Here is a 26,776-nt window from a genome sequence, read left to right on the forward strand (position 1 = left end):
GTACATGTATGGTTGTCTTTTTTGCGGGTTTTTTTATTTAAAAAAATACAGGTCGAGTACGTGATACCACGATCCATCTGGCTCCGACCGCGGCCGCTTAGCGACCGGAAGTTCATCCTCCGGGCACGGACGAACGCGAACTGTCGGGATCTAGAGTTTCTATTCCAAGGGATCGATCGTCGATCGAATGGATTGTCGGCCTGGCTCTACACTGCTAATTAGAAAGACTGCTTCGTTCGAACAATAGATATTTCACTGGGAAATTCTGGTAATAAGTTCAAAAGAAATTGCCAACCGTTGCGATACGATCGTCAACGATAATCGGTAGCTGCCTCGCCATTCCGTCTGATCACATTTAAATGTGCACTTGCAGCTGACAACCTTTCGTTCCCGTTGCCCTAACAATCTACAACGTTGCTTTCATCTGCGCGTAACCATTATAAAGAATTCATTGGGGAAATGCATTGTGCCGCCGTTATTGTTAGAACCTCGGGCATTGATTGCAGCAATCCTCGACGGTCTCCGGCGTACCGAAATGATTAAGCAACAAAGAGAACCCGTCGAATTTCAGTTATTATCGCATCGTTATCAATTTTTAAGAGATCTCTCAATTTTCACGTTACAGAATCTTGCTGTTTAACTGTTTCGAAACGTCTCCGCAAGATCTCAAACAACAACGTCCGGGTCTGGCGCAAATAAAAGCTGCATTCACGAGCAAACCAGAATGAAAAAATTCGTGCAACCTAACGAAAGTACAACGAATACCTATGCGAAACGTCGAACCAATCAATTGCACCTTTTCGTTTGAAATAAATCGCGGGAGTACAGATATTCCCACGTAATGAAATCAAGTTGCTCGGAAACGCGTCGATGCAAAAGCTTGCGACTGGCTTTGTCAAAAATGGTTTATTATCAGTATTTGTTGTTTGTACGCGTCGATCATGTCCGTGCGACCTCCGATCCCGACAATTCGTCGTTCGCCCCTGCGTGGGTGATACAAGTTACATTACGCGCCGACTGCGGATGTCTATGCGTGTCGGAAATCTCTGAAACAGAACGGAACTCGAATTCCCGTCTAGCCTAACGCTCGCATGGCTTTCGGTGGGTTTCTCTCGGTCCTAGAAGAATCCTGGTTGCGGTCGAATGTAACGCGAAAACTGGTGAAATGCGAAGCATACGTGGTTCACTTTCAGAACCAGCCTCTCTGCACGCGAATCTGTAAAAACGGCTGCAGAAACATCCGCAGTCCGGTTTCTGTATTTCCTCCACACAGTGGATTCTCAAAAAATGAACACTTCTTTTCAGGACACGGCTGCACCTTCGTCGAGCAGCGAGAACCTTCAGATTGTCGGGAAAACGGTGAAGGGGGGGCCGCCCCCCCGATTCGCCGGTAGTTCGTGTCGACGAACTACCACGAGGAGATCGTTTAACATTCAAGATTCGGGGAACTGCAAAATTCGTGGAATTTTCTAATTCAATTTCGCGCGGCAGAGATTTCGCTCCAGGAAGTTCCCGAAATCGTGGAAAGTGTGTACCGTGGAGAGAGATCGAGCCTCGTCCGTCACTTGCGTCGATTAGCCAAATTTTCTGAAGAAGAAGCAGCTTTCGCGCGATCTTGTGGCAACTCTACACTTTCAATGGATGTACGCTCACAAATTAAATTACAGTGAAACGGCATTTGTATCGAAAGTTGGATCGTTGTCCTGTTTCATTTTCTTGCTCTTTCAATAATTCCATGCAATTCTAACTGAATTCTAGATCGTTGAAGTTCGTCGGCTAAGAATTTACTAGTGCAACGGTACTGCACGGATTTATTATAAAGCCAAAGGAAATTTATACGATACGCCAAAGGAAATTATAGTAATCACCAAACTAGGATCTTTGTGCAAAATTTAACATTGCCTGCAATAATTGTAAGTAGCAGTAGTCGCTTTGAAGCTTCGTTCTTTCTTTAAGAATTTTACTAGATTCTTTTTAAATTACGCAGACTATTTAATCGATTACCGTCGCGACAAACATATTACGGTGCTCTAAATTTTAGAGTCTGAAAGGACGGATGAGGATTACGACGTAGAATCTAAGTAACCAGAATTTTTGTGGAGTAGTATTAACAGGACAATTTGTATTTAGAAAAGGTCTCCAAAAGCCGATGAGAATGATTGAAAAGCGCAATCCCTTTCACAGTTCATCATGCTGGCTGCTCAACGGAAGGTCTCAGCGTGTACAATGGCGTTTTAGGAACAGTCAATGAGAAGTCGATTGCAAGAATACGGGGAAAGAAACAAAAGAACGATTCGTATCTCGACGATCCTTTCGATGGGAGACGACAAAAAGTTCGTGTGTTCTGCGTGTGTGTTAACGTGTGTACGCGTGTGTGTCCGTCCATGTACAGGTCGCTGAATACAATGATTACAGCGATGGCATGAGGCTCATACAATAAGGCTTATCGAATAAGCAATCAACAATCGAACTCCGTGTGAAGATTAGGCAACGCACTCGCACATACCTGCCGTAATAATAATCGACACAATAATTACGAATTAATACGTGAATCGGTGACAATAATAGCAATAATTAGTCGCCAAACGCTCTCTCTCGCTCTCTCTCTCTCTCTCTTTCTCTCTTTCAGACGCACGCATACTCTCTTTCTCTAGCGATATGTTAGTCCAAAGAATGTTCTACCACTTCCGTATAAACACAGTGACATTGAAACATCGTCGTTCGTATTATGCGTACAAATTAATTAATTATATTTATATATTTATATATGTATATATATATACACAGGGTGTCCCATAATACGCAGCACCTTCTTCCATTTTCGAAAACGATCAAACAAATCTTTACGTCCCATCGTGCTTCCGCGAATCGAGTTTCCGGTGTCCGGAAACAGAAGTGAATCACTATATGACCGTACGCTCGTGGCCTCATTTAGGTCACTATATTTCCAAGTAATGACTCAATGAACAATTATATACATTTTAGACTAATTTATAAATCAACTGACATCATTCGCGAGCTTCCGAATCTCATCTAGCATATTTGTATATTATTAATCGCCGAAGTCGGTCCAACGTATTATGCGACACTCTGCATACCTATAATATAAAACATTTGAAAAAATCACAGTTACTTAAAAAACATCTTAGTACACCGCTTTCTGTATTTTCTACTCTCGTTCACTGATCTTTCGTCCGCTCGCATGCTTTCTCCATTTTGTTTTGTTAATATTGTGGACAACAAATGGCCCACGGTTCAACTACGTACAATCCATAACTCGATCATTTTTAATTAGCCGATATAAAAAAATATCTTTCCTTGCGTCTTTCGCAATTGAAGGAAGAAAGCAAAAGTTTGCCCTTTTATTAAATTAGATATATATTTATATATTATCGAATAAAAAATCTCGAATTAACAAAAAACATAAACGAAAGAGATTCCCTTTCGAGATTCTCTATTTAATAAACACGAATTCAAGTTCCATTCATTTTGTACAAACGTTGTAAATGCCAGACGTAAGACTAGACGACACATTTTTGTCGAGGGGCCAGTTATCGTCCAGGGACCAAAAGCTCCGTCCCAGCGCGAACGAGAATCGTCGAACAATTGAAAAAATGTAATTCGCGAGTCGCCAAGCACGCCAGCGGCTCCATCCACGCGAAAGTCGACATTGCAATGGAAAACAGAGACTACAAAGCGACCAAGCATTCCTCTAAGCCGCGCCATTTTTGTTCCGGACCACGTTTTCGTTTCGTTTTTTACCACCGTTCTTTCCGCGCGTAATCGTTATCGCGAGCAACACGCAAAACTTCCATACATTCCACTCTGTGCACAAGAGAAAAAAAATCGAACTCTCTTTCTCGCTCTCTGTTCCTAGTGTTAACCGGAAGTTCGAATGGAGACCTCGAAAATTTACGTTCAATTAAACCGTGGCGAATCGTTTCTTTCAGATTTCTGCTCTCCACACTTTCCAAACGAAACGGCGAAGAATAAAATTCACGTTCCGAGTCGTTCGAACAGTTGATTTGCAGCACAATGAATTCAATCATAATAATAATATTCTCACGGTATATTCTCCACGATAAGGAATCGCCGATCGATAACCGATTCCGAGTTTATTGCACCGGATCTTTCGTACATTTCGCTACAGCTGAAAAATCTACTTTCGTTGCGGACACCGGTCGTTTTATACTTTCATCGCAGACACGGATACAGAATGCCCCGTGGGGCCTGTCTGGCCCCGGGAGCAACGAAGCCACGCCCATTCGCGCAACCGAACGCAGTGGTAGCAAGAGAAATATCAGGAGTACTTTTAAGATTAAAAGTCGAAGGTACAAATTGGTTTCCGTCAAGCTTCCTCGATCGCTGACATAATCTCGCCTCGAGAGACGAACTAAAGCGCCCCGCTGCCCTAACGTGTACGACACATGGCAGTTGAATTCCCGCGACAAGAAAATGAGCACTACGGACAGGGGTTAAAGCGACGATAATCGATAACGCAGTTTCGTCGATGATGCCTGACCTAAAAAGAAGCGAATTCCGGGCACGAAGATGCTCAGCTCTGACAGCGCGTTATGCAACGCGTGGGAAGGTGAACTTTTAATCGCTTCGTCACGCGCTAATTACTTATTTACTTTGCCGGCTGATAAACCGTTGCACACTGTCTCCTCGATCCCGATCGCGCCACGAACGATTCATGGCCGCGCAAAGCGCCTAAGCCCTACCCGCGCAAAACATGGCAACACGCTCGTTGACAATAAAAGTATAAAAAAAAATATGAAAAAAAAATGAATTTATTAGTTCGTATCTACAGCTTAGTTCGAAACTAAATAAGTCGATTCGTGCGCACGATCGGTCGGCGACAAAGCAATTTCGGTCGACGATCGATCTAATTGATTCAATTTAATTGCTAAATTTTGTTCGCTGTTCTTCACAGGGGGATTCAATAATACGGATAATTGTTGACTCGCAAGCGCGATCATTGATATTTAGCCGATATCGGTTCTTTTTTTCGAGTCGAAACAGCAACGTTCCACACGACTCGGGTCACTATCAAAATTTCGGAACGTGAACGAGGTTCGCTTTTTATGTTCGTTCTTCTGTTAACAACAATGTTCGAAGTTTGGGTGCACCAAAAAGTAATCCGATACATCGCGATCTAAACGTTTTCAAAGAGCGACTTCGATGTTTTTATTTCAAAGAAAGCCTCGTGCATTTTCTCCCTTACATTTATAAACTCTGTTTAACAGAATTGAATTCTATCCTTTGACGAAAGTTTTCGATAATATTGTGGAAGTGGTTTACTCGTTGGTACACTGAACAACGTGTATACATTCGAGGACTAGTTTCCGGAAGTACCGCACGAATCGTCGAATTCCTACCAGCAGGGTCTTTTGCTACGCAAACGATGACGATTCTTCTCAATACGAAACGAAAGTGAGAGTGTAACTTTGTTAAATTTCAGCGACCGGTCGCGACTGACCGCGGCCGAACATACGCGGCAGAAAGTCCGTAAGGCAGTGACAGACCTTCGACGTTGAAGTCAGAAACACTTAAGTACTAATCGTCGTGACGTGAAGTCAATCTGATCGAGAGTGACGAGAAATACGGCTCCTAACCGGAAATTAAACTACGAAGAGCAACGAGCCTCCGATCGAACGATCGACGAATGGGAACGCGCTGCCAAACTCATCGAATGATTGCGATGATTCCGAAGATGTTTGCCTTCTGGACAGCGGACGTTTGCGCACTCGAGTGAACACGGTAAATAAATTTCACAATTCGACCTGATGAAGTTTCTAAGGAAAATCATGTTGTTTCTGTGAATCAGTCTTCGAGACCATAATTTGCGCAAACGCCCGCTGTCTGTCGACATGTACTGCGATTGGTACCCGATAAATTCCGATTGATCGTTTTTGTTAATAAAGTAACGGAAAACAAGAGAGAGAGAGAGAGAGAGAGAGAGAGAGAGAGAGAGAGAGAGAGAGAAAGAGAGAGAGAGAGAGAGAGAGAGAGAGAGAGGAAGAGAGAGAAACGTGTTTTTTTACAAAATATATAGTGTTTCGAGATCAAGTCGGAATTTATCGGAAATTGTAAAGCTTTATTAGCTATTTTCAGAACTGAAAATCATCACCTAACGTTAGTTAACTCGAAACGAAGTAGTTATTGCATTCCCTGGCAGTGTTGAGACGAAGCGTAAACGAAACTCGTACGAAACTAGAAGCATATGACAATAAGATTTGAACGAGCTGAAACATCGAAGAAATCGGATGGAATCTGACCGACATGCGCAGCCCAGCGTAATTAGAGAATCATCGTGATTGGGTCGAATTTGTTAATAGTTTTTCCAAGTGTTTTGACATCGAGGAAAATAGTACGGTTATATATTCTATACCCAAGCTGTAACTCTCTGATTATTCTAGGCAGAGAGAGAGAGAGATAGAGAGAGAAAGAGAGAGAGAGAGAGAGAGAGAGAGAGAGAGAGAGAGAATTACTATTGATACGAATTAAACAACAACAGTTCTTCGTAAAAGAATTTTTCGGTTGATGTACTAGGGGACAACTTGAACAATAATTGAAACTTTAGAATTTGTCACGGGGAATACTTGAATTCCATTTTTGTAAAATAAAATGGCAATGATTGGGGCAGAGAAAATGGTCAAAAAAAGAAAGTCTTATTTCTCAAATATTGGAACTCAAGTTATCAGTCAGGGAGAAAAGTCTGCTGCCATTGGAGAACAGATGGAAGGTGCTATAACGCAAGTACGATGCGAATCATTTGAAACAAATGAAATAATAATCTAAATTTGTAGTACGAAAAGAGCATGAGCTCAGCCTAATTACTAGTTGATATGCAATGAGAACAGGCCACCGGTAACACAATATCAATCTATAAAATTCTTCATTATTTGACCGAATAATTTTTATGTATTCAATGGAAAACATAAATATCACATGTCACGCGTTTCGAGTTTGGCAATTAATTATCACGTGCCTTGTTTTGTTTTTCGAATGGTAACGAATGCAGAGTGATTCGTTCGTAGATCAATCTGTAGATCGTTCTACGAAGAAAATGCGAAATGAAGCTACCATGAAATTTGTCCAACACACGCCTGTGTGTTGTTTCTCTTTGTAAGAGTTGTTCTCTTTGTTACTTTTAAGTCTGCAGAATGATTCTTATCGCTGAAGAGACTATTTTATAATCGAGAATAAAACGATAATCAACTACCAACAGCTGCGTGGTTCTTTCACATAAATATACAAAATATAAAAGTACTTTTGCTCACAGGTTGCTACCTAAGTTGTTGCATATGTCACTTGTTCGGTTTAATGCCATTTCGTGCTACGTTAAACTTTCAACATACCGTTGTCCTTGATTAACGATTTGCCTCGTAGAAAATAATGTCATCGAAATAATCTGTCATTCCTCACCGACTCCGTCGCACTGCGAAAATAATTAGTACCACAGTTAGTGACCTTTTTTGTGGACAGTCCTCACTGATAAAACAACAACCGCAGATCACAAACGGCGAAATCTGCACGTCTCGTCTGCGATAACTAAATACCTTTCTACTCGCTTAAAAAAGAAATAATAAATTTCGAAGTAATTATACTCTTCTATAAACTATAAACTATACAATGTCCAACTCCTTCCGATTTCTATCTAATTCCAGTTGCCAGAATCAGCTTAGAAGTCTAAAGTTTTTTTTTTTTAAAGCTGTGTTCGATCTGTAACTAAAACGCCCGCAGACACTCTGCAATCCTCATCAAATAACCATGAAAATCGCCGCAACGTCGCTCGTTAAAGGTATTGTCTGTTTTCAATCGTGTTGTCATTAGACTGCGGAAACTTATGCGTTCACAAAATGAAATTACAATGGACACCGCTGAACAATGTTCAATAATCGTATCATTTTTAAGAGACCGAATCTTACTCAATTTCAGTCAATTGTTTCATTTTGTCAGAATTTGCATGTTCTTGCAACGAAAATATATGTCTTATTGAATTGTTCTAGTAATTTTAGAGTGTGAACGAATGAGACCCGCAGTTCAATCATGCTATACGATACAATCGAGTAACTCATCAACGACCGCATGATCCGGCAACGCCCGGCAGACATGTTGCATCGAAGATTCACTGCCCGCACTGGATCAGCTCGAAGAATATATTCCGACAATGATCACAATGAAGTCGTAATACAAATATATATGTTTATATGTGTATGTATGTATATAAAGAATTTTTAAGTAGCACGAGCACGCCGACAACCACCGAACGGCGACGGCGTCCCGTGTCCCAGCCATCGAACGAGTCACATTTTAATACGAAAAAAATTATACTCGAGAGCCGACACATTATTATCACCTAGATATAGCCTATCTAAATACTTCCTTACACGCTAAATGTTTCGCTCCAAAAGCCGAGGATAAAAAAACGCGCCAGTGATGGCAGTCAACTTCATCGTCCCTTCTCTTCATCTTCATCATTTTCTCCCTTATTTTTTTGTGGGTTTTTATCTCCGTTTTGTTTTGCGAGTCAAATCGCTTCTGCGGGTTCCCGTGGGCCATCGCGAATGACTGATCACGGAAACAGCATCACGCGACTGATAAGAACATCGATCCAAAGAGCTATTTTTTGTCTCATTAACGCTAGATTATGTACAAATCTTTTTCTATATATTACACGACGATCTCGACCCGCCGGGAGAGATTTCTGTTTCTTTCTTTTCTGTTTTGGCCGACGGGTCCGGCAGTAAAGGAATGGTGTCAGGTGGCCGTTCGCACCTTCCCTTAGGAGAGGACGTTCACCTCACGCGGCGAGCCGCACACGTTTAGCACGCTGCTCGTCGAGTTAGGCGTGATCTGACTTCGGGCCTCGTTTTGTGCCTGCCGTATCGCCTCCTTGTACGGCCCCCTTTTCTTCTTGTTGTACCGTGTCTGTAACACAAGCCAACAATCATGAAAATCAGCCGGTGTCTTCGCATTCGACCCCGAAACATTAAAAATCTACAGTGTAAGTTCTGCGAATCATGGTAAACGGTGAAACATTTGGCAAGAGAAATTGTTTCTTTGCAAGCTGTCAGGTTCCATTGTTTGCCAAATTTGATTCAAGGACGCTTTCGACTCCCTTACTCGGCTCTAAATCTTCAAAAGGCTCTTTTGTTCACACCTCGTGAGTCAGGAACTTTCCTCACCTTGAACGTCTCTAAAAATGGACTCAGCTGATCACACGACATCAAAGAACTCGTCGAGGAACCATACCAAGCGACGTGGGCCTGGGGTCCAGATGAAGTGCCATCTTCTTTACAAGAAACCGTGATACTAAGAACCTGCAACAATAACACAATGCCACTGTAACATACAACTTGGATACATAACTCTTAAGTTACAGTCCTGATTATACTGTAGATATTTATGTGACGTTAGTATTCAGTCTAGATGCAACAAAGACAGTAACGAATACATCGACGACTTGACACGCACCTTCCCAGGCCACCAAGGGAACCCATGGATTTTTCCCCACACGACATCACCGACGTCCATTCTTCTGCCGTTGGCCGTGAGGCAATGCTCAACAGGAGTTGCAGCGAGTCGCATCATGAGAGGATGGGACTGCGGGGGGAAGTCAGGTGCAGTTTCTCCGGCATCCACCTCGGGTTCCTGTTCGCTGAGCTCGTCACTGCTCGCACCAGGACTCTTGCAGCCGGAGGACGCGTTGCTGACAGGGTAGTCGCATCTGGCGTACGCGTTTGTATTTAATCTCTTCAGGGATATGGACAACTTCTGCTTGAGGCACTGCTCCTTTATGGCTGTATACGACTCGCTACCCGGCAATACGTTCCAATTCTGTTGGTTCTCCGTAGTCGTCGTCTCGAGACATGGCTGCTGAGGCGCCTGCTGTTGACTCTTATGCTTCCTGTCCTCCTTGTGTTTCTTTTTATGCTTCACTTTATGTTTGCGACGGTGATACGATAGACTGTCGAAGGTGGAATTGTATCTGGAAATGAAATTGATGAATTAGAAAACGTTGGATCTGATGTAGCATAAATTAGAAGATGTTGGATACTACAAAGAGTCTTAGGACTAAAGACAAAGCTACGACTTAAAACTATCCTTTCGAGAAACCCGTACCTTGGCGATCCATTGCATGGCGACCTGGCAGGTGAAACACCTCCCAGCATTTTTCTCCTGGCCTCCTTCTTGGCCTTCTTCAGCGCCCGCTTCGCTGCCTTCGCGCTGGCGTCCTTGACTCCCTGCTTCTGAGGATCAACCTGCTCCTGGCCATCTTCCTCGCAGTCTTCACGGTAATCGTACTCATTCTCGAAGGTTCTGGGCAACTCCAGCGGGTCCCTCTCGGCCTCGTTTTGCGCGTCCTCCGCCTCGTCCGTTTCCTGCTCGTACTCCGGATCTTGTATCTTCGAGGGTATCTTGAGGACGGTGCCCTCCCCTTGCGCGCCAAACGAGATTTTAATGACCGGCGTGGTCCTGGCTGTCCTGGTCGGATCTTCGAACACGGTTTCGTCCCAGAGGTCCTCCATCGAACCAACCGACCGCTTCTTTCGCGGTACCCGTCCCGCTCGTGGCCTCATCGTCGAGTCTGCCGCCGCGAACGTCTTCTTCTCGTCCTCTTCAGGGATCTTCGCGCTCTCTACAGATGAACTGCTGAGCCTTCTGGGCGTGGCACAATACGCCATCGACGGATTACTGTCACAATCCGTCGACTCCATCCGCTCCTCCGTCGGCTCCAACGCATTCACCGAAGATCCACCTGCTTCCCGTCGGTTGTTCCAATAGGACGGGGCGATCTTCACCTTTTCTGCAATCGAAACGATCATAAGAACTCGATTCTAAGCATTGGTGCAGAAAACGAGTAAGTGGGGCTTAAGGTATGCTAACAACATTTGTTTCCCCGTGTACATATCTCCATTGTTAAAATGTTTTATTAAACACGACGTATCTTCTTAATGAACCATTAACCTCTAGACATGTAAAATGTGTCAATAAAATGAATGTGTGTAAATAAGGCATGTAAAGTGTGTTAATAAAATGAATGTCTGTATATAAAGTGCGTAAAATGTATTTCGAATGACACCGTAACGCGTTGGTGTTAAATGTCATTTAACGTCATCAGCAAATATTTCCAGTAACTTGTCTATTATCGTCTCAGTAAAAATGCTTTCTTCAGCTTACACAAATGACAGATTAAAATTCGAATTTTATTTAGCTCGTGTGCCGAGGAGCTGGAAATATTTACATCTGTAGATTTCTTGAATGCATATTATGAGCTGAGACTGCGAATAGCGGTGCGCGTAGAATTAATTAAGAATTGGCTATCTTTGTATAAATTACAAGATAGTGGACACGACAGCGAACATGTTAACAGGTTCGATTTCGTATTTAAATCTATTCTGTATGCACGTTGTTGTTCAAAATTATAACACATCGTGTTCCGAGTGTTCGGCTTGTATGAAAATGATCTTATTTATACGTTACAAAGGGGTACGTTGCATTTAATGAATTGTTGAAACTACGAAGACCGTTGTCCAGAAAGGCTGGTAACAATTATGTTCAAATAATGAAGACGTTGAAAGACTTCGACATTTTAATGGAGGATGACGATATGAGTGGATCTTTTGCATTTCTGATAAAATTGAGTAGAAAAGATTCATTGTTTTCCACATAAAGAAGTTTCCAATTTAGAAAATTGCAGATGCTATTTAACTGTATATTGATGAACCTTGGCGTTTCGCAGCATTGGAGGTACCCGCAGCAAGCGCCTAATTATAATTGATTACCCTCATATACGGTGTTGGTTCGGTGGCAGAGATAAAAGAAATGGCGGGTTTACATGGAAGGATCAACTAACCGGTTCCCTGTGTGGCGTTATTGATCTCGTTCGGCTGGAGTCTCGAGATTTTGGGTATGAGAGACGGTGCTAGCTTCGACGAGTCGGGGCTCAAAGCCGACGACGACGAGGATTTTGTTGGCTGATGGGAAGACTCTGTGATGTTTTCAGACTGACATTCGGAGAACAGTATTCTCGAGGCTTTTTGCGGCTGCTGGCCGCAACGACGATCGCTTCTTCTCGTCGATCCATGACCGGTCACCTAATCGAATTGAAGCGTCAAGTATTTTACTTTCTTCTCTCTCCCTCTCTGCCCCTTTCCCACTGAACGGGAAGCGTGGGCGTCTGCTCTTCGATTTAAACCCTACAATCTACCCGCGAGACCCTTTCACGAAATAAAATTGCCAAATATCCAGTCGATCGTAGCAAGAAAGTAAATAAAAACATTTGTACAATTAACAAGCCATGTCTTATTTTATTCCGCGAATAATTCAGGTCCGAGCTAGTAAACAGTTTATTTTAGTGTCAAAATATTACCAAGAGGCAATTTGAATATTATTAGAACAAATCTTGTATAATAGACGCAGGAAGGTGTGTAATATAGGGCAAGCTGCCACGTTGGACATGAATTAGGTGTAACATAATCGTGTTTCGTAAGGCAACAATGTTAAGCGCTACATTGCCTTCAGAGAAGGTCTCGTATGATTTCTACGTAACCCGGAGAGCTGAATTCGCTTTACTGAATTCCCGTTTCGCACGGCAACTTGGTAATCTTCGTTCACTAAAGGCAATTGATGACCGAATACATATTGAATACATATTGTAGCAATTCGTTTGAATTAATAATCCATTCGAGATAACAAAACTCCCGATGGAGAAGTAGACATATAAATTTCCGTTTAATAAATTCTTGACTTCTATTAATTCAATTAATTCTATCTTCATCTTAATTCAATTAATTCTATCTTTATCGTAGTTCAATAAATTCTTGACTTCCCTTATTTCAATTTATTCTTTCTCTATCTTAATTCAATAAATTCTTTCTTTATTTGAATTCAATAAATTCTTATTTTCTTTTAATTCAATATATTCTTCATTTATCTTAATGCAATAAATACTTCGTTTATATCAATTCAATCAATCGTTGACTTTGTTCTTTTCTCGATTCAATTAATAAGAAACGCATTTGACAAATTTCCTGAATAAGAATCTCATGTATTTACATAAAATAGTAAAAGTATCACAAGAATCAAAAAATATATATCTTCAAATTATTTGCAAGTTGCTAAAATCGTTAATGGAAGAAATAAACGTGTATGCAGCTTCTGTTGTTTACAATTAACGCAGAAAGCTTTCATTCCCCATAAAATTCCGCGGTTTATGTATCGCAAAAGTGTGTTTTAATTCCAATAATCACAGACTGAAATCTCTCAGGCTAGTATACCGTCGGAAAATTTTTCCTGCGCACGAAAATCCGTAATTTATCCATCACAAAGGCGTCTTTCTAATTCTAACAAAGATAAAATAAAAAACAAAATCTGGCAGTGATACTTTCAGAAAATTTTTACTCTCCGCGAAAGTTCGCAGTTTAAACATCAAAGGCGTCTCTCTCTCTCTCTCTCTCTCTCTCTCTCTCTCTCTCTCTCTCTCTCTCTCTATTCCAACAATCGCGGACTAAAAAAAAACTGTAAGACCCAGTACTTTCAGAAAATGTCCTCTCTGCAGAAAAGTCAGCAGTTTATGCAACACAAAAGGGTCTTTCTAATTCCAATAATCGCAGAATGAAAAGTCCGTGCGCAGTTTTGGCGTGACCCGGGGCACGGCAGTCCGAGCGTTAATGAACGGCAAACGAGTTCCTCGTGGCGCGAAATGAATGGAACGTCGCGCCGGTAAAAACACCGTTAGAAAAACCAAAAGCGTACTCCACCTGTTGTTGCTGCGGCTGCTGGTGCTCCGGCTGGTGCTCGTCGTGCTTCCGTTTCCGGCTGACGTCGACGTTCTCGCTGTTCTCGTTGCAGATCGATCTGCACTTGCTGCAGAGCACCTGCCGCGGCCTGAGCCTGACCGTCGGTCGTGCATTCTTGTACCTGGCTGGCGGGTTAATGTTCCTTCGGAGATCGACTTTGGCAGTGGCCAGCGAGCTGCTACTTCGCTCCTGAAAGTAGCTGAAACGGGCCGCGATCGTCGCCAGCTTGTCGCCATCGGGATCTGGCACCGGTTCCGGAGGCTGTACACCACAGGGGAGGCCCCTGTAACAGAAACAATGGAAAACGATTCGTTAACATCTTGTTCTTTGTTGCGATCGAGCCGTCGTAATATCGCGAAACACGATTTTTTTTCTTCGCTGCGACGCCAAACCTGCGGCGACTGATTTCAAAACGACCGGCTTCGTGTTTCTTATTCGAAGCGCATTGAAATTACGAAGACCCTCTCATAGGAAACGACTGAATGAACTACTCAATTCGAGCACGCGCTGTAATCAAAGCGGCGAAAGGTCTTCTTAATAAATTCAGTCTTGTCATTCTTATAAAGCAACGCGCGTCGGTCACTTTTCGAGCGTGGGTTCAGCGTCAACACTTCGAGTGTCACGAATGTGAGGTGACACAGATTCTTGATCGAACTTGGCGATCGGTTTTGATTGAGATTCGTTAAGTACATCAAGCTTTGTTACAAAGTTAATCGTTGTAATTGAACTTTGCTTCTTCTATACGATGAATGAACTGCTTTGATTTTGTAAAAATTTATGGGTACTTGTGTCGCAGTCGACGCGACAATTAAGAAAAGAGTTTCGACGTCTCCGGGCAATTTCTATTGTTATTTTCAATGGTCGAGGTAACAAGAAGCGTTCTAATGACGTGGAAAACTTTTATCTAACTTACAAGAGAAAACATATCGAGGCGACACGCGCCGATTTTGGTGAAACTTTGGGAAAATGTGTCATTGTTTAATGTACCTCTCGAGCAGATCAAGATATTGAAAATCGGGTTCAGCAACTGAATTCCTAATTAAGAAACGCACAACTTTGAAATTTGAACCGTTCTTCCAACTCTAATGATTTTCGAGATATTCGAACAAATGTGCTTCCAACCCCCAACTATCGCAACTGTTTTCGCCCATAAAATGTAAACGAAGACCGATAAAAAAAATATGTGTCGAATATTTGTCTAAGAACACTACCCTTTTTCAAAGACTATTATAACAGTATGTTCCCTTGCTAATCAAGATATGATAAATTAAATCAAGATATTAACACCTGACGCAAGCGTTCCATATTTGGTCCCACTTGTGTCACTTTGCTGTAAATTCAATAGCGAAGACCGTTCCAATCGTAAAACTGCAGTTATGCCGAAAGCGAATTCCGACGAATTCACTCCTTTCCCGCAACGAAAACAGGTATTCGCTCGCGTAAAATGATAAAACAACGCGGTAATGTTAGGTTGCGTTATAATTAGACGGTGGATATCTTCACGTATTTATAAACGTTGTTGCACGATGTCTAGCAAAATGAAAATGTTACGTTCACGGAGTTGACGATGCTCTAGGAAAATGCGCGCTCATTTCCCCGGGGCAATTCCATCGAATCCAAGATAAAAGACCGAAACGTTGCAGTGTCCTGCAATGACAAATGAAATCTTGACGAACGCTCGCTCATTTGGCTAGGAAGGGAGCCGATTTGCAGAACAGCTCGGAGCTCGTGCGAGCCGAGGGAGAAAGAGCAGCGCGTGTCCGCGGCCGCGATCGCTATTGAAAACCGTGGCTGTCGCTCACGTGTTGCCTATACCCGAGCAACGTTCGGGGAAAGAGCGGCGTGTGAAATATTCAGGAAAACCGCGATGCGTCGGCCGAGATAAAGGGATCAGGAACGTGCGCGTTTAACGGAACGTAAGAGGGAAATGATATCGATCCACTCAGATCGAATCGCGGTAAGATAATGAAAACCTTTCGTAATGGAGGCATTGCTGCGATAATGCCGGCGTGGATCGGCAACGATGAAACACGCGTAATCTGCCAGCGGATAGAACCGAGAGAGCATCGGGCGAAGTCATTGTGCTCGGATCGGAAATTCGTGGTCGCGGCCGCAAGAAAACCGACCGAACGACGAATAGAAAGGAAGAAAGCTGCTCGTAATGCGGCTCACCGAACAACTTCGTAAAATTTTCACATATTTAGCCGGCAGAAAACTTACGCAACCCGTTGGCCTGCGAATTCTCCGCGTTTATTGTGCACCGCGTCGGGGTGGGTCTAATAACAACGCGTTCGCTACCTGTCCAGCCTCGCTTTTGCACACCTTTGTTTCGTTCCTCCCATTCTATTTCATTCCGCGCCCCCGCGACCCGCCACCTCACACTATTATTTTTCTCGCAGTTAGAACTCACGCTTCTTTTAATCCTTCGAACGATTCCTTTGTGAGCGACGCGTCGGGTTTCGTTCATCCGTAATTGCGGCGGCTTCTGTTCGCATTCGGCGCCGTTAAATATCGTCTTTATTATCCAATATTCGCATCGGGCACGTTCAACGAGCGTAATTTTCTCTCTGTCGCGCCGGAGTTTACGTTTACTGGATTTGACCAGGCCATTTCGTGGATCGGACTGGATACTTTGTGGACTCGACTCGACGTTTTCCGGATTAGACACTCCACACGTTTGGGAATCGAACCTTTCCCGGATTAAGCTCCACGTTTCCTGGATTAGTCTCCGTGTGTTGTCAAATGAAACATTTCCCGGATCAGACGCTACATTTTATGGACGCTACGCTCCACGTTCTGTGAACCGAATGATTCGTGACACGCGTGCGCAACGAAATGTACATCTTAAATCCCTGTGGACGCAATACTTTTCTTAGAAGTTTTTAAACTTCTTTCCACGTAATTGTGTGGGGAAAATTAACGTCATTCGATTCACACGCGACAGAAACACCTGTGTAGGCATAGAAAATGAAGCGCAGTTTCTTTCTTCGTTCTCCTCGTATTAACAACGTTAACAACGCAGGGATAATAATAATGACAATGACGTATAATACGCGACAATAATAACGTCGTATAATAAGAATATTGGTACAAGTGTCAATCGATCAAGAAGTCAATAGATCAATAAGTCAACGGTCAATAAGTCAAGTAAGATCGACATGCCGAAGGTCGGGAAACCTGTTTTAGAGTTGAAATGGCTACGAGTGCAAAGTGTTAATGCTGGTGAAATGTTCGAATGAAGAAATAGAATCGCCAATTTCTTGCAAAATCGCCGATGTCCAAGAGTCTCTGACAGAAAAATGATCGGGTTACGAAAAGAGGACATCGCGGAGTGCTCCTTTCCCTATAACCGGTCGAGGAAAAAATGTCTAAAAACAGGTCCTGAGAATATCCAGGACCAAGAGGAGCGGACAGTACGGTTCCCAGGATCCCGGAGACGATTTTTCCACGCCGGTAATGGCCGAAAGAACCTTGCGACCGACCGCAGGAACAAAAACGCGGCTCTCTCTCTCTCTCTCTCTCTCTCTCTCTCTCTCCGTTGGCGGTCGTGGTCGGCGGTTTCGCAACGTTGAAAAACCGTCTCTGCGGAGGAGGGCTCGGCCGGTCGAAAGATTATTGGGCAAATGGTTGGCTCGACACGTGCAGCGCTCCTCGTGCACAAACAACACACGGGTCCACCGGTATTGATTCGCGTGCGGCGCACAATGAGCGACAGACAGCCCTCCGATACCGTGTATCCATTAATATTTTCCGGCCGCGCCGATACAGTCCGAGACCAACGGAAGCAAATAGGAGAGAGAGAGGTGACTCCTAGATGAAAGTTGAAAGAGAGAGAGAGAGAGAGAGAGAGAGATGAGAGAGCCGGTGTGCTTGTAAAACATCGATACGCGGCCGCGGCCTCCAACGGAACCCCGAAATAAAGGGAACAGAGGCGGAAAGAACCTTCGAGGTACAAGGGATACCACTGACAGCGAAAGCACGGCATCCGGAAACGATTCCCGATGAAGAGAGCAATCCTACCTTCGCCGCGAAAGCATCCGGGACGAACGCGATTTTGTTGGAATAATGTACGAGAAGAGAGACACCGACTTCGAGGTCTTCTTCAGAGAGTGCAAGTCGAATTTTGTCGCGTATCTTTTCAAAATTGCTACGAAAAAGAAGATCGTTTAATATTTTTCAAAGTTCTCTGCTTCATCGGAACGTGTAAACCTACCGATCAATTATGAAAAATAATTTCAACGGTGAAAAACACACACATACACACACGACGTTCGACACCAGTCGCCAAACAATCGCCCTTTGGCGCACTATGTATAAACCCTGGCAAAAAGTTCTCGTGCCAACCGTGACAATACGAAATGATCGAAAAATATTGTTGCTTTTGAAACGTAAACCGCATAAAACGTTTTATGGTCATCCGATTGCAGTTTACGTTTCAAAAGCAACGATATTTTTAAATAATTTCGTATTGCCACGTTTGCTCGGAAACTGTTTGCCAGGGGTTGTAACAAAGAAGGTACATATATGGAGGACCAAAAAATAAGAGATACCTATTTTTTTTATATTAGCCCATTCTCGTAACTAGGGGGCGAAACCACCCCTTCGAGGTTTACAAGATGAAATGCGAAATACAGCTTAAAATTAGTTCAAAAATTATTATCAAACTCGATATATATATATATATATATATATATATATATATATATATATATAATTTGTGGCATATCTGGGCAAGTGGATAACGTTTTTGTTGTCAGTTACGCTTATCACGGGATAAGCTACCCCTAATCGTTTAAATTGTACATTTAAACGATTTCGATCGACCATTTTGATAAGTCGAAAATAATGCAATAATATTTTCGAATTCTTTCAATGTTTTTCTATTCATTTCTTTTCTGTTCTATTTTTAAATTCGTAAAAACAGTCTAATTGTCAACGGTCCGTGGACTTCTGACGGAAACGCGACGGAGTAGTACGAAACAGTGCAGAATTCGGGTCCAATAAATTTCATTGTGCGCGCAAACCACCGAGATAATGCTTCTACAGGTTTTTGCGAGTTCTTCGAGCCAATATACGAGATTGGATCGATGGAACGGTTGCGCCGGAGTCTTTTTCCGGCGATTCCGGTTGGTGCCATATGCGGCTCTTTTTAGAGCATTGGTTTATTATTCTGCTTTCGCGGTTCGCGCATAGAGGAGAGAGAAGAAATTTCTGGCCGCCGCAGAATCGCGGCTCGGGGGAACTTTAATTTCGACGGAGGATCTCGCCGCGGCGAGATCTGCCTAGCCACCTCTCTGCCTTTTCGGTTTTCCCTCGGTCTTTCTCTCGTCGTTTTTCGACTTCGCGCCGAGAAAAAGAGAAATTGATCTTTCCCCTCTGTCCCGTGTCAAACGCGCGCGGAGGCATCGCGGGAAACGCGGCTGACAGACCGGGAACTTCGCGAACGTGAGAGCTGGCGACGGGATTTCGAAGCTGATAGAACGTATTAAGAGTGACGTGGGGGAGCAGACACTGACGTCTCCTTTGTCGAGTCGCCCGTTTATAAACTAGTTTCGAAACAGAAGTTAAAAACTCGCGTATTATACCGCGCCGGGGGCTCCACTTAATTGTGTCTTACGCTGTTACACGTGCAATCAAGCCGCGTTAGTTCCACAGTTCAAGCAACCATCGTCGACAGTGGTAACCGTCTTTGTTAACTATCCGCACTCGTGACCTTTCTCGCCGTTTGACACGTGGCAATAAGTATACGGCCAAGCGAGCCACAGGAAATCGTTTATAGATGCTGTCTTCGAGACGCTCTATAACTAATCGGACACGCGGTGGCTCGCTCAACCGATCACACACCGTTTCGAACGATTAACCTTTTTTTCGAAATGGAACCAGACGAGTTACGTTTTTTTTTTCTTTTTTTTTGGAAATGTTAGAGAGACCGGTTTCCTAGACAACGTCTACAAATGTTTTTTAAGAACCTCGATTTCTCGGAATGGCGAAACCGTTTTATCTGAGCCTATAACGAAAATGAAAAATATTGGATTATTTTCTCTCTTTTGAATACTCAGAAGTTTTTCCTTCTAGCATATAAGTTACAAAAACGAATCGACGCCGAGAGTCTCGCCAGAGTACCATTAGATAAACAATGATTTCATATGTATATAGAACAGAGTGCTCTTTGTCTTTGGGTGACGTTTTTGGTTTCGTCTTTGTGAATAGTCTTCAGTCTCCTGGAGCAATCAGGAGAGTAAAGACGGTCCTTCCTCGTACATCAAATTAATAAACTAAAAGGGATAAGTTTAATTCACTGCGTTTTACTTTTATTTATCTACCCATTTCCAATAAAAAAAAAAGCATTTTGTGGATTTCGGTGACTTATGTGACTGAAAAATGTAAAAATTACCTGTTCTTTTTATCGACATTCGTGAAAAAACAGCTTTTTTCACGAAATTTCAACGATAACGTGCGAATATCGGAAGAATTAAGAGTATTGATAAGAGTATCAAGAGTATTAAGAATTAAAGAGTATCGAGATACGTTACTTTCGATTTGCTAAAAGTACTGCAAATAAAAAAGACAATTTTTATTTAGAATAAAGGTTGACAATCTAATCGACATCAACAATATCCAGCTAGTTTCCCCATTTTTATGTGATATTAACCCTTTGCGGTCGAAGCTATTCGAATTCGAAATCCAAAACATGATTTCTGATCTACAGTAGTTCTATTTTATATAATTTATTGCGACTTATGCGCATGAAATTGAGCCTGTTGACAAGTACGATGCAATTTTAATAGTTTCTTTTCAAGTAGAAACGAGTCCGATGCTCTTAGAATGATTTTGAAAAATGGTACACCAATTTTTAGTGGCGCCTCAGAGTCGCCATTCGAGTGCAAAGGGTTAATGTTAATTCCTCACGCTACGATTTCTTTCATTAACGCTTTCTTGTCCTTAATAATTGTCCTTACAAAAAGAAACAATTTGTTGACTTTGTTCAATTACTTCTATGTCTAAATTTTGATTAGAATGAATAGCATTCATATTCGAAACGTTCGCTATCAGCGTCACATATTTGTAACGACCACGATTTTGTGCTTCCCGTAAAGAACGTCGAACTAATTTTGTGAATATAGTTATAATAAATTGTTTAAAAGTGGACACACACACACAGAGAGAGGGGGGATGTATTTAATAAGATAAATAGAATAAATATAAGAGAGCATATAAGCTAGTGACGCTGGTAGCGGACGCGTTAATAGATTATGTATGCAATCTTGATCGCGGGTCTGACTCGTTACAGTGCAAGGGGTTAAACATTCGTTTGTCATTGTTCTTCGGGCAGAAGCGTAGAAGATCGCGGTCTCTTCGTTCGCTATCGGGGAATTGCGACAGAATGACGGAGAACTCCGTTCGGACGCGTCGAAACGCGATGAATGAACGGAACTGTTCCGTGCACAGTGTTCGCTCCGCGGCGAGGTGCGAAAAAATTCCGCAGCTTTTGAAGAATCGCGGAACCGTTTCCGCGGGCACTGTCAATGAGCTTCTCTCTCGCCGGCCGCGGCGTTCCTATACATATTGTTTATAGCCGCGCGACGTCTTATTACGTCCTCATTTCCTAAGTCTGGTCTCCGCGCGCCGGCGCTGTATGAGTAATTAAGGAGCGTGCAATTAGAGACATTCTAGCCGAAATGAGTAATGAGTTTCAACCGGTGGATGACACAGGTAACGCAAACACGGAAAATTCGCGGGGCCGCTTCGGGATTGACGCTTTCGCGTCTTCTAAATGGACATCGCCTAATGTCGTTGAACCCCTCGGGCTAATTGAAAGTGCCGCGTCTGGAGAATCGGTAATTAGACACCGTTCGAAATCAATCTGCCGATCTGTCTTTCCTTCGACAGGTTTCTCGTTAAATCGTCCGTGAAACGTCGAGCCTCCTTCAGTTTTTTTTCTAAATAAAGCTGTACTTTATACGATAATTATACTCATTTCATTTCCATTGGAACATGAACCGGTATATGTAACGCTGGTATGAAAATTTTACCGGTATTAAGCCTTCGAGTAACAAAAATTCTCAACAGAGAAATTTATTTGTAATCTCTGCTTACGTTATAAATCCATATAATTTAAATTTTTATAATAAAACATATTATATAATAAATTCTTCTAATATACACTTTTATAACATAAACGGAGATTATAAATAAATTTTCTTATTCAATTTTTATTAATTTATGTCGCTAATAAGCAGCTGTGTACGTGGAAAATAAAATAATTCGCAGAGTTGTTTGTTAATAGCAAGAGACGTTAATTAGAATCGTATAAAAAAATCATTTTATGTTCCTGACTTGTTGCACAACAAAGTCGAAAAGATTTTTCGATCGTATCTAGCATAGTTATATGAGGAAAACAAATTTTTGATTGAGACATTGAGACATTAGGTGAACTTTTTGGAAGACACAAAAAACAATTGAAATGAATTCACATTAACATGAGGAAACAATTTATTCTAGTCAAAACTCGTGAATACCGGCTGCATATTTCTAAATAGTTGTGCAACGAGGTTCGCTAATAATTAGACTGCGGATTTTAGAAGAAACTGAAACTGTTGTCATGGTAATTATCATGTTAATTATTTCTGTGTTTTGCATAAAGTACCGCAGTTTACTAATATAACACTCCAATGGCGTGATAGTCGAGAAATGCAGAAAAGAAACGGGAACGTTGCGTAATCGTATCAGATTTTCAAGTGCACAACACGAAACTGATTTCGTTGCGGATAGGTCTCGGCTTGAATCATCGTCCATCATCTAAATAGTCATAAAAATAGTCCGCGCGAATCGCGTCGAAAAATTGAATTATCCAAGGTTCGAATCAGCAAATTGGTGTTTTCAAACTCTTTTCATCTTCTGCATAAAATGCGCAGTCTAGTTATGTCACTTCGGGTAAAACGATCTCTCGAACGGCGCGGAAGAACACTATCTCAGTGGCCCGACATCGTTCTGCAGCGAACTGCGCCGGGGAATGTCGGGAAATTTGAAAAATGCCTGTCCGATCGAGCTCCGCGGGTCCCAATTTCCTGCCGGCTGAATCACCTATATTTTATTGCGCTGCTATAAATCATATTACCGGCGGATCCGCCAGCATTATTCACCGGCGGCGCGTGTTGTGGACCGCATGCACAAGTTTCCGAAGTTTTATTTTTTTTTCCCGTGGAAAACACGCCCGTCGCGTATTTTCGTGGGCGGATGACGGATATCCCTTCTTCTGAGAGCGCCGTGTTCATACCTCTAAATTTTTGTTCAAAAAACATTTTTTTGGTGCTGCGAAAATCTAGGAAACAGCAGACATAAAGGAAATAACTTCTTCGGGATCTTGAACTAATCAGATTGCTTTTATGCTAAAAATTCTGTCTGTTGCAAGTAGACTGAATTGAAAATACTAGTTGAAAATACAAATTTTCAGCACCGATAGCAAGAAATAGGAAATAAATTGCAGGTTAATTCTGTCTTTAATCATTTGAATAGATTAAAAATAACACGTTGACATTTTTCGATTCTTTTAAACTTCCCATCGTTTCAAATTGCAACTACTCAATTTTATCATAAATGCGTAGAACGTTCCTTTGTCACTAGACTGTGCGGATTTTATCAGTTTATCGTACTATTTTTACCCTATCACACAGCTATTAAAGGGAAAAATCGATTTTATATTGCTTGCAATTAATGTAGCACATTTTCATTTTGCATAAAAATTCGCGGTGTTGGCCGCAACGTTCGTCACACGTGTGTATAACATTATTCTCCGAACAGATTTAAACTGCTTTAAAATCACGGAACTTTTTTGTAGTCGCGACGTAGCGTTAATGGATTAATCTTGCATACTGCGACTACTACATTTTGCAATAAGTGCACAATACTTGCAGTGCCGTCGTGGCAGAGGTTACCATCAAGCAACAATTAGTTATTTTTAAAGCGAGGAGCTGCATCAACGATACGCGCGATATGTACAATCCGAGCTGATGAAATGCAAAGTTATCGCAACGAAACAGAATCGAGCCGAACGGAGCAAGAGCAATAAAAGCCGGATAAAAAGTTTAGAATAATCTGCGCAAGATAGATAAAAACTGTTCAAATTAAAAATGTGTAGGAGATAAGCGTGGAACCGTATGCCCGCGACTTTGTTGAATAAACATGAAGATTTCGGTTTCAAAAATGCCACGGTACGACCAGCATGACATTAATCCACGGATGAATTCTAACACGGCACCATTATTTCTCTTGCCAACTGTCCTCGCGATTTCAATATTTTATCAAACGCAGACCCTCCATCAAATACGAACAGCGCCGCGAAGAATATATGTACATTTCCTAGGTAGCTAGGTGTTCGAGAAATAGCACAATACAAAAACTCGATCCGACTTTCTTCTTCGCGCGAACTATGAAATCGTGGACGTCACGCGTGTGACGCTGACAGCGAACGCGTTGATTAATATTAATGTGTCCGCGGATACGTCCGTAATTGAAGACTTGTAGGAAACGCTGTAACCGCTTAATTTTCTACGTGCTGGGAACATCGCGGAGTATCCTTTTCTGGAACGTTGTGCTCGAAAACAAGGTATGTACAGTTCGACGAAGTATGTATATTTCTTACTGTTCGTTCACGTTCCTAAACAACGACATGTATGCCGGTGCATACGTCATTTTGTAACGGTACAATTCTATCGGAGAATTTGTGTTTTTGCTCCGAATTTCGGCGTGAAATCGTTTTACTTGAACGTGCAAAATGATGGCGAAAAATCTGAATACATGTAGTGTTGTCATTTTTCTCGATCACGTTCAGTTTTGCGGTAGTTGCATTAATTCTTCTACGTTCTTTGGAGCTGATCGTTTTCGTCACACTTTTATCTTGTCCCTTCCTTGGATTATCATTTTCACAGCTTTCGATGAAAAGCAGGCGAAGATTTTCCAAAATCTCAAGGATACTTTTTCCAGAGAGCTACATTATGCAGCGAAGCCTTAGTCTCTCTCAACGGTTAAATTAAGTACTGCATCGTGATGTTATTAATAAAACAAGATGTTCGGTCCTGATGTCGTTAATATGGTAACGTTCGTTCACAAAGGGCTAAAAGATGAATAAAATTCTGACGATTAAAACGAATGGATCCCTTGTCCTCGGTAATCATTTAACAGAAAAAAGGAAAAGTTGGCGGTGTCTTCGAGAAGGAGTGTTCGATAATTGGACACGTCGGTGTCAGCGGTAGCCACAAGCTCTCTCGCTATAGGCTCGAATAATAGCAGAGGAACCCGTTTTCTCTGCCGAAACTTCGAAGAAACCGAAACCCGTCCGTTGAACCCTCAACGTCGGACAGGGTTGCTGCAACAGATTTCAGTTTAACGATCCGTGGCGACGCTTACGTGGCCATCTACTTTGTACCACGTCCGGAATACATACCTCTGCGTACTCGTACCGGCTCGCAATTGGTGTCGTTCTCACAGACATTGACGATACTCTCTTTGTTCGTTCTCCGTCTCTTACTTTTTCCTCTTTCTCTTTCTTCTTCTAGCTCTCCCTTTCTGGACACGAAGCGTGTTATGCCCTCGGATATAAGCCAAGCATGGCAGGCAGCTATGTGCCGGGACAGACCTTGCTTCTGCGATTGCTACATGGGAGAGACATGGTGTCTCGAGTACGAGCCGGGGATATAGGAAACAGCTGCTCGGATCCGGAGAGAATATCCGCGGAGAAACGTTTCGTTGAACCCTTCGTGTTTAACCCCCTCTCGCCTCTCCCCGTAACCAGTCGGCGTCCTGGCAAAAAGGTCGAAATCTGGGTAGCTGCAAGTTGCTAAATACTGTCCTTATGGTTGCCGACTGGCATTCGTCGTCGAGCTTCTCCGGACGCGATCGATCGCTAGAGAAATTCGAGATTTTCGGAGCAGCGACTAGTATGCTCAACTTTCAGAATTTTTCCTGTCCTAGATACGCAAGATACAGGAACGATTCTTGCATAGAATTATTCCGCAGACTTTCCCGAATGCAATGGTATATTTGTTGATTACATTATGAACGCGTGAATGTGTTTAAACAACGTTTAAAGGGATGCCTTCAAACGAACAATCTCGTTCGAAATATCGAAGTATTCCGATCTATAAGAATTATCTGTTTATTATCGAAACGCAAAATTGCTGTAAGCGTTTATTTTATTTAATCTTAATTGGCGGAGGAAAGATTTTTTCATTGCAAGTATAATTATAGTATATTCGAATTCATCTTTCTTGCTTCCTCTTTCGTATTTTCCTGCAACACTTTTTTCTTCATCTTATAAATATATTTTTCATTTTTAGATCAAATATATTAAATAGATCTCGACTCTAAATAGTCAAAATCGAGGAAAAAGCGAACAAAAAGCGCGATACAGAATTCGCAAGAGAACGGATCCGAGTAATAGATTTACACTGTTCGGAGTTTGTTCTAAAAAGGATAGCCGCTAAAAACGAGAAAACGTAATTGCATCGAGGCGAACGTACGGCTCAAAGTATTTTCGTTCCTCCACTGCAGAACTGGTATTACCTCAGTTATAGCATTCGGTAAACCGAAGAAGAATTCACTGGTAATGTCTTCCTCCCGAGAAACATTATGAAAGAAGTTTGTAATTCACTGTATTCCGCAGTGTCCGCAGCTGAAACTCGCCAGTAACTACAGTCCTGCATTATAAATCGCTGCTCCTCGTCCCCAAGTTATGGGACACCTTTGCAATTGATTGCGCGTAGTGTGGATGAAAATAGAAGTACACTTCCGGCGCGGCGGTGCCGGCAGATTGAAGGGACAGAGGCGAAGATAAATTATTTTCGAACTTTCCATTGTTCCTCATTAATGTAGCCGTTATTAATTCCCGGGGACCGACGAAGACTAATTTTCTCATCCGACTTCCTGACGCGGGTTCCTTCGAGGAACGTGACGCAATCGGACTTTCT

General features: G+C 42.3%; 1 protein-coding gene and 1 long non-coding RNA gene across 4 annotated transcripts in view; both read right to left on the reverse strand.

Annotated features, from left to right (window-relative positions):
• Nucleotides 1-12: 12 nt before the first annotated feature.
• The window catches only part of LOC117219581 (uncharacterized), a 53,964-nt gene continuing 27,200 nt past the window's right edge, over nt 13-26,776 (reverse strand). For all 3 annotated transcript variants that reach the window (XM_076526411.1, XM_033468816.2, XM_076526410.1), the window contains exons 3-8: nt 13,773-14,094; nt 11,867-12,107; nt 10,132-10,816; nt 9,484-9,997; nt 9,195-9,329; nt 13-8,937 (exon numbers count right to left, since the gene is read on the reverse strand). In XM_076526411.1, the coding sequence (XP_076382526.1) occupies nt 8,791-8,937; nt 9,195-9,329; nt 9,484-9,997; nt 10,132-10,816; nt 11,867-12,107; nt 13,773-14,094 (2,044 nt within the window). In that variant the 3' untranslated portion in view covers nt 13-8,790. The remainder of the gene's footprint in view (nt 8,938-9,194; nt 9,330-9,483; nt 9,998-10,131; nt 10,817-11,866; nt 12,108-13,772; nt 14,095-26,776) is intronic.
• LOC117219583 (uncharacterized) lies at nt 20,365-25,390 on the reverse strand. Its single transcript, XR_004490061.2, has 2 exons — nt 25,255-25,390; nt 20,365-25,176 (listed from the first exon to the last, which is right to left on the reverse strand). It is a non-coding gene; the product is annotated as an uncharacterized LOC117219583 (long non-coding RNA).

Source organism: Megalopta genalis, chromosome 15, assembly GCF_051020955.1.
Source record: "Megalopta genalis isolate 19385.01 chromosome 15, iyMegGena1_principal, whole genome shotgun sequence".
NCBI lineage: Eukaryota > Metazoa > Arthropoda > Insecta > Hymenoptera > Halictidae > Megalopta > Megalopta genalis.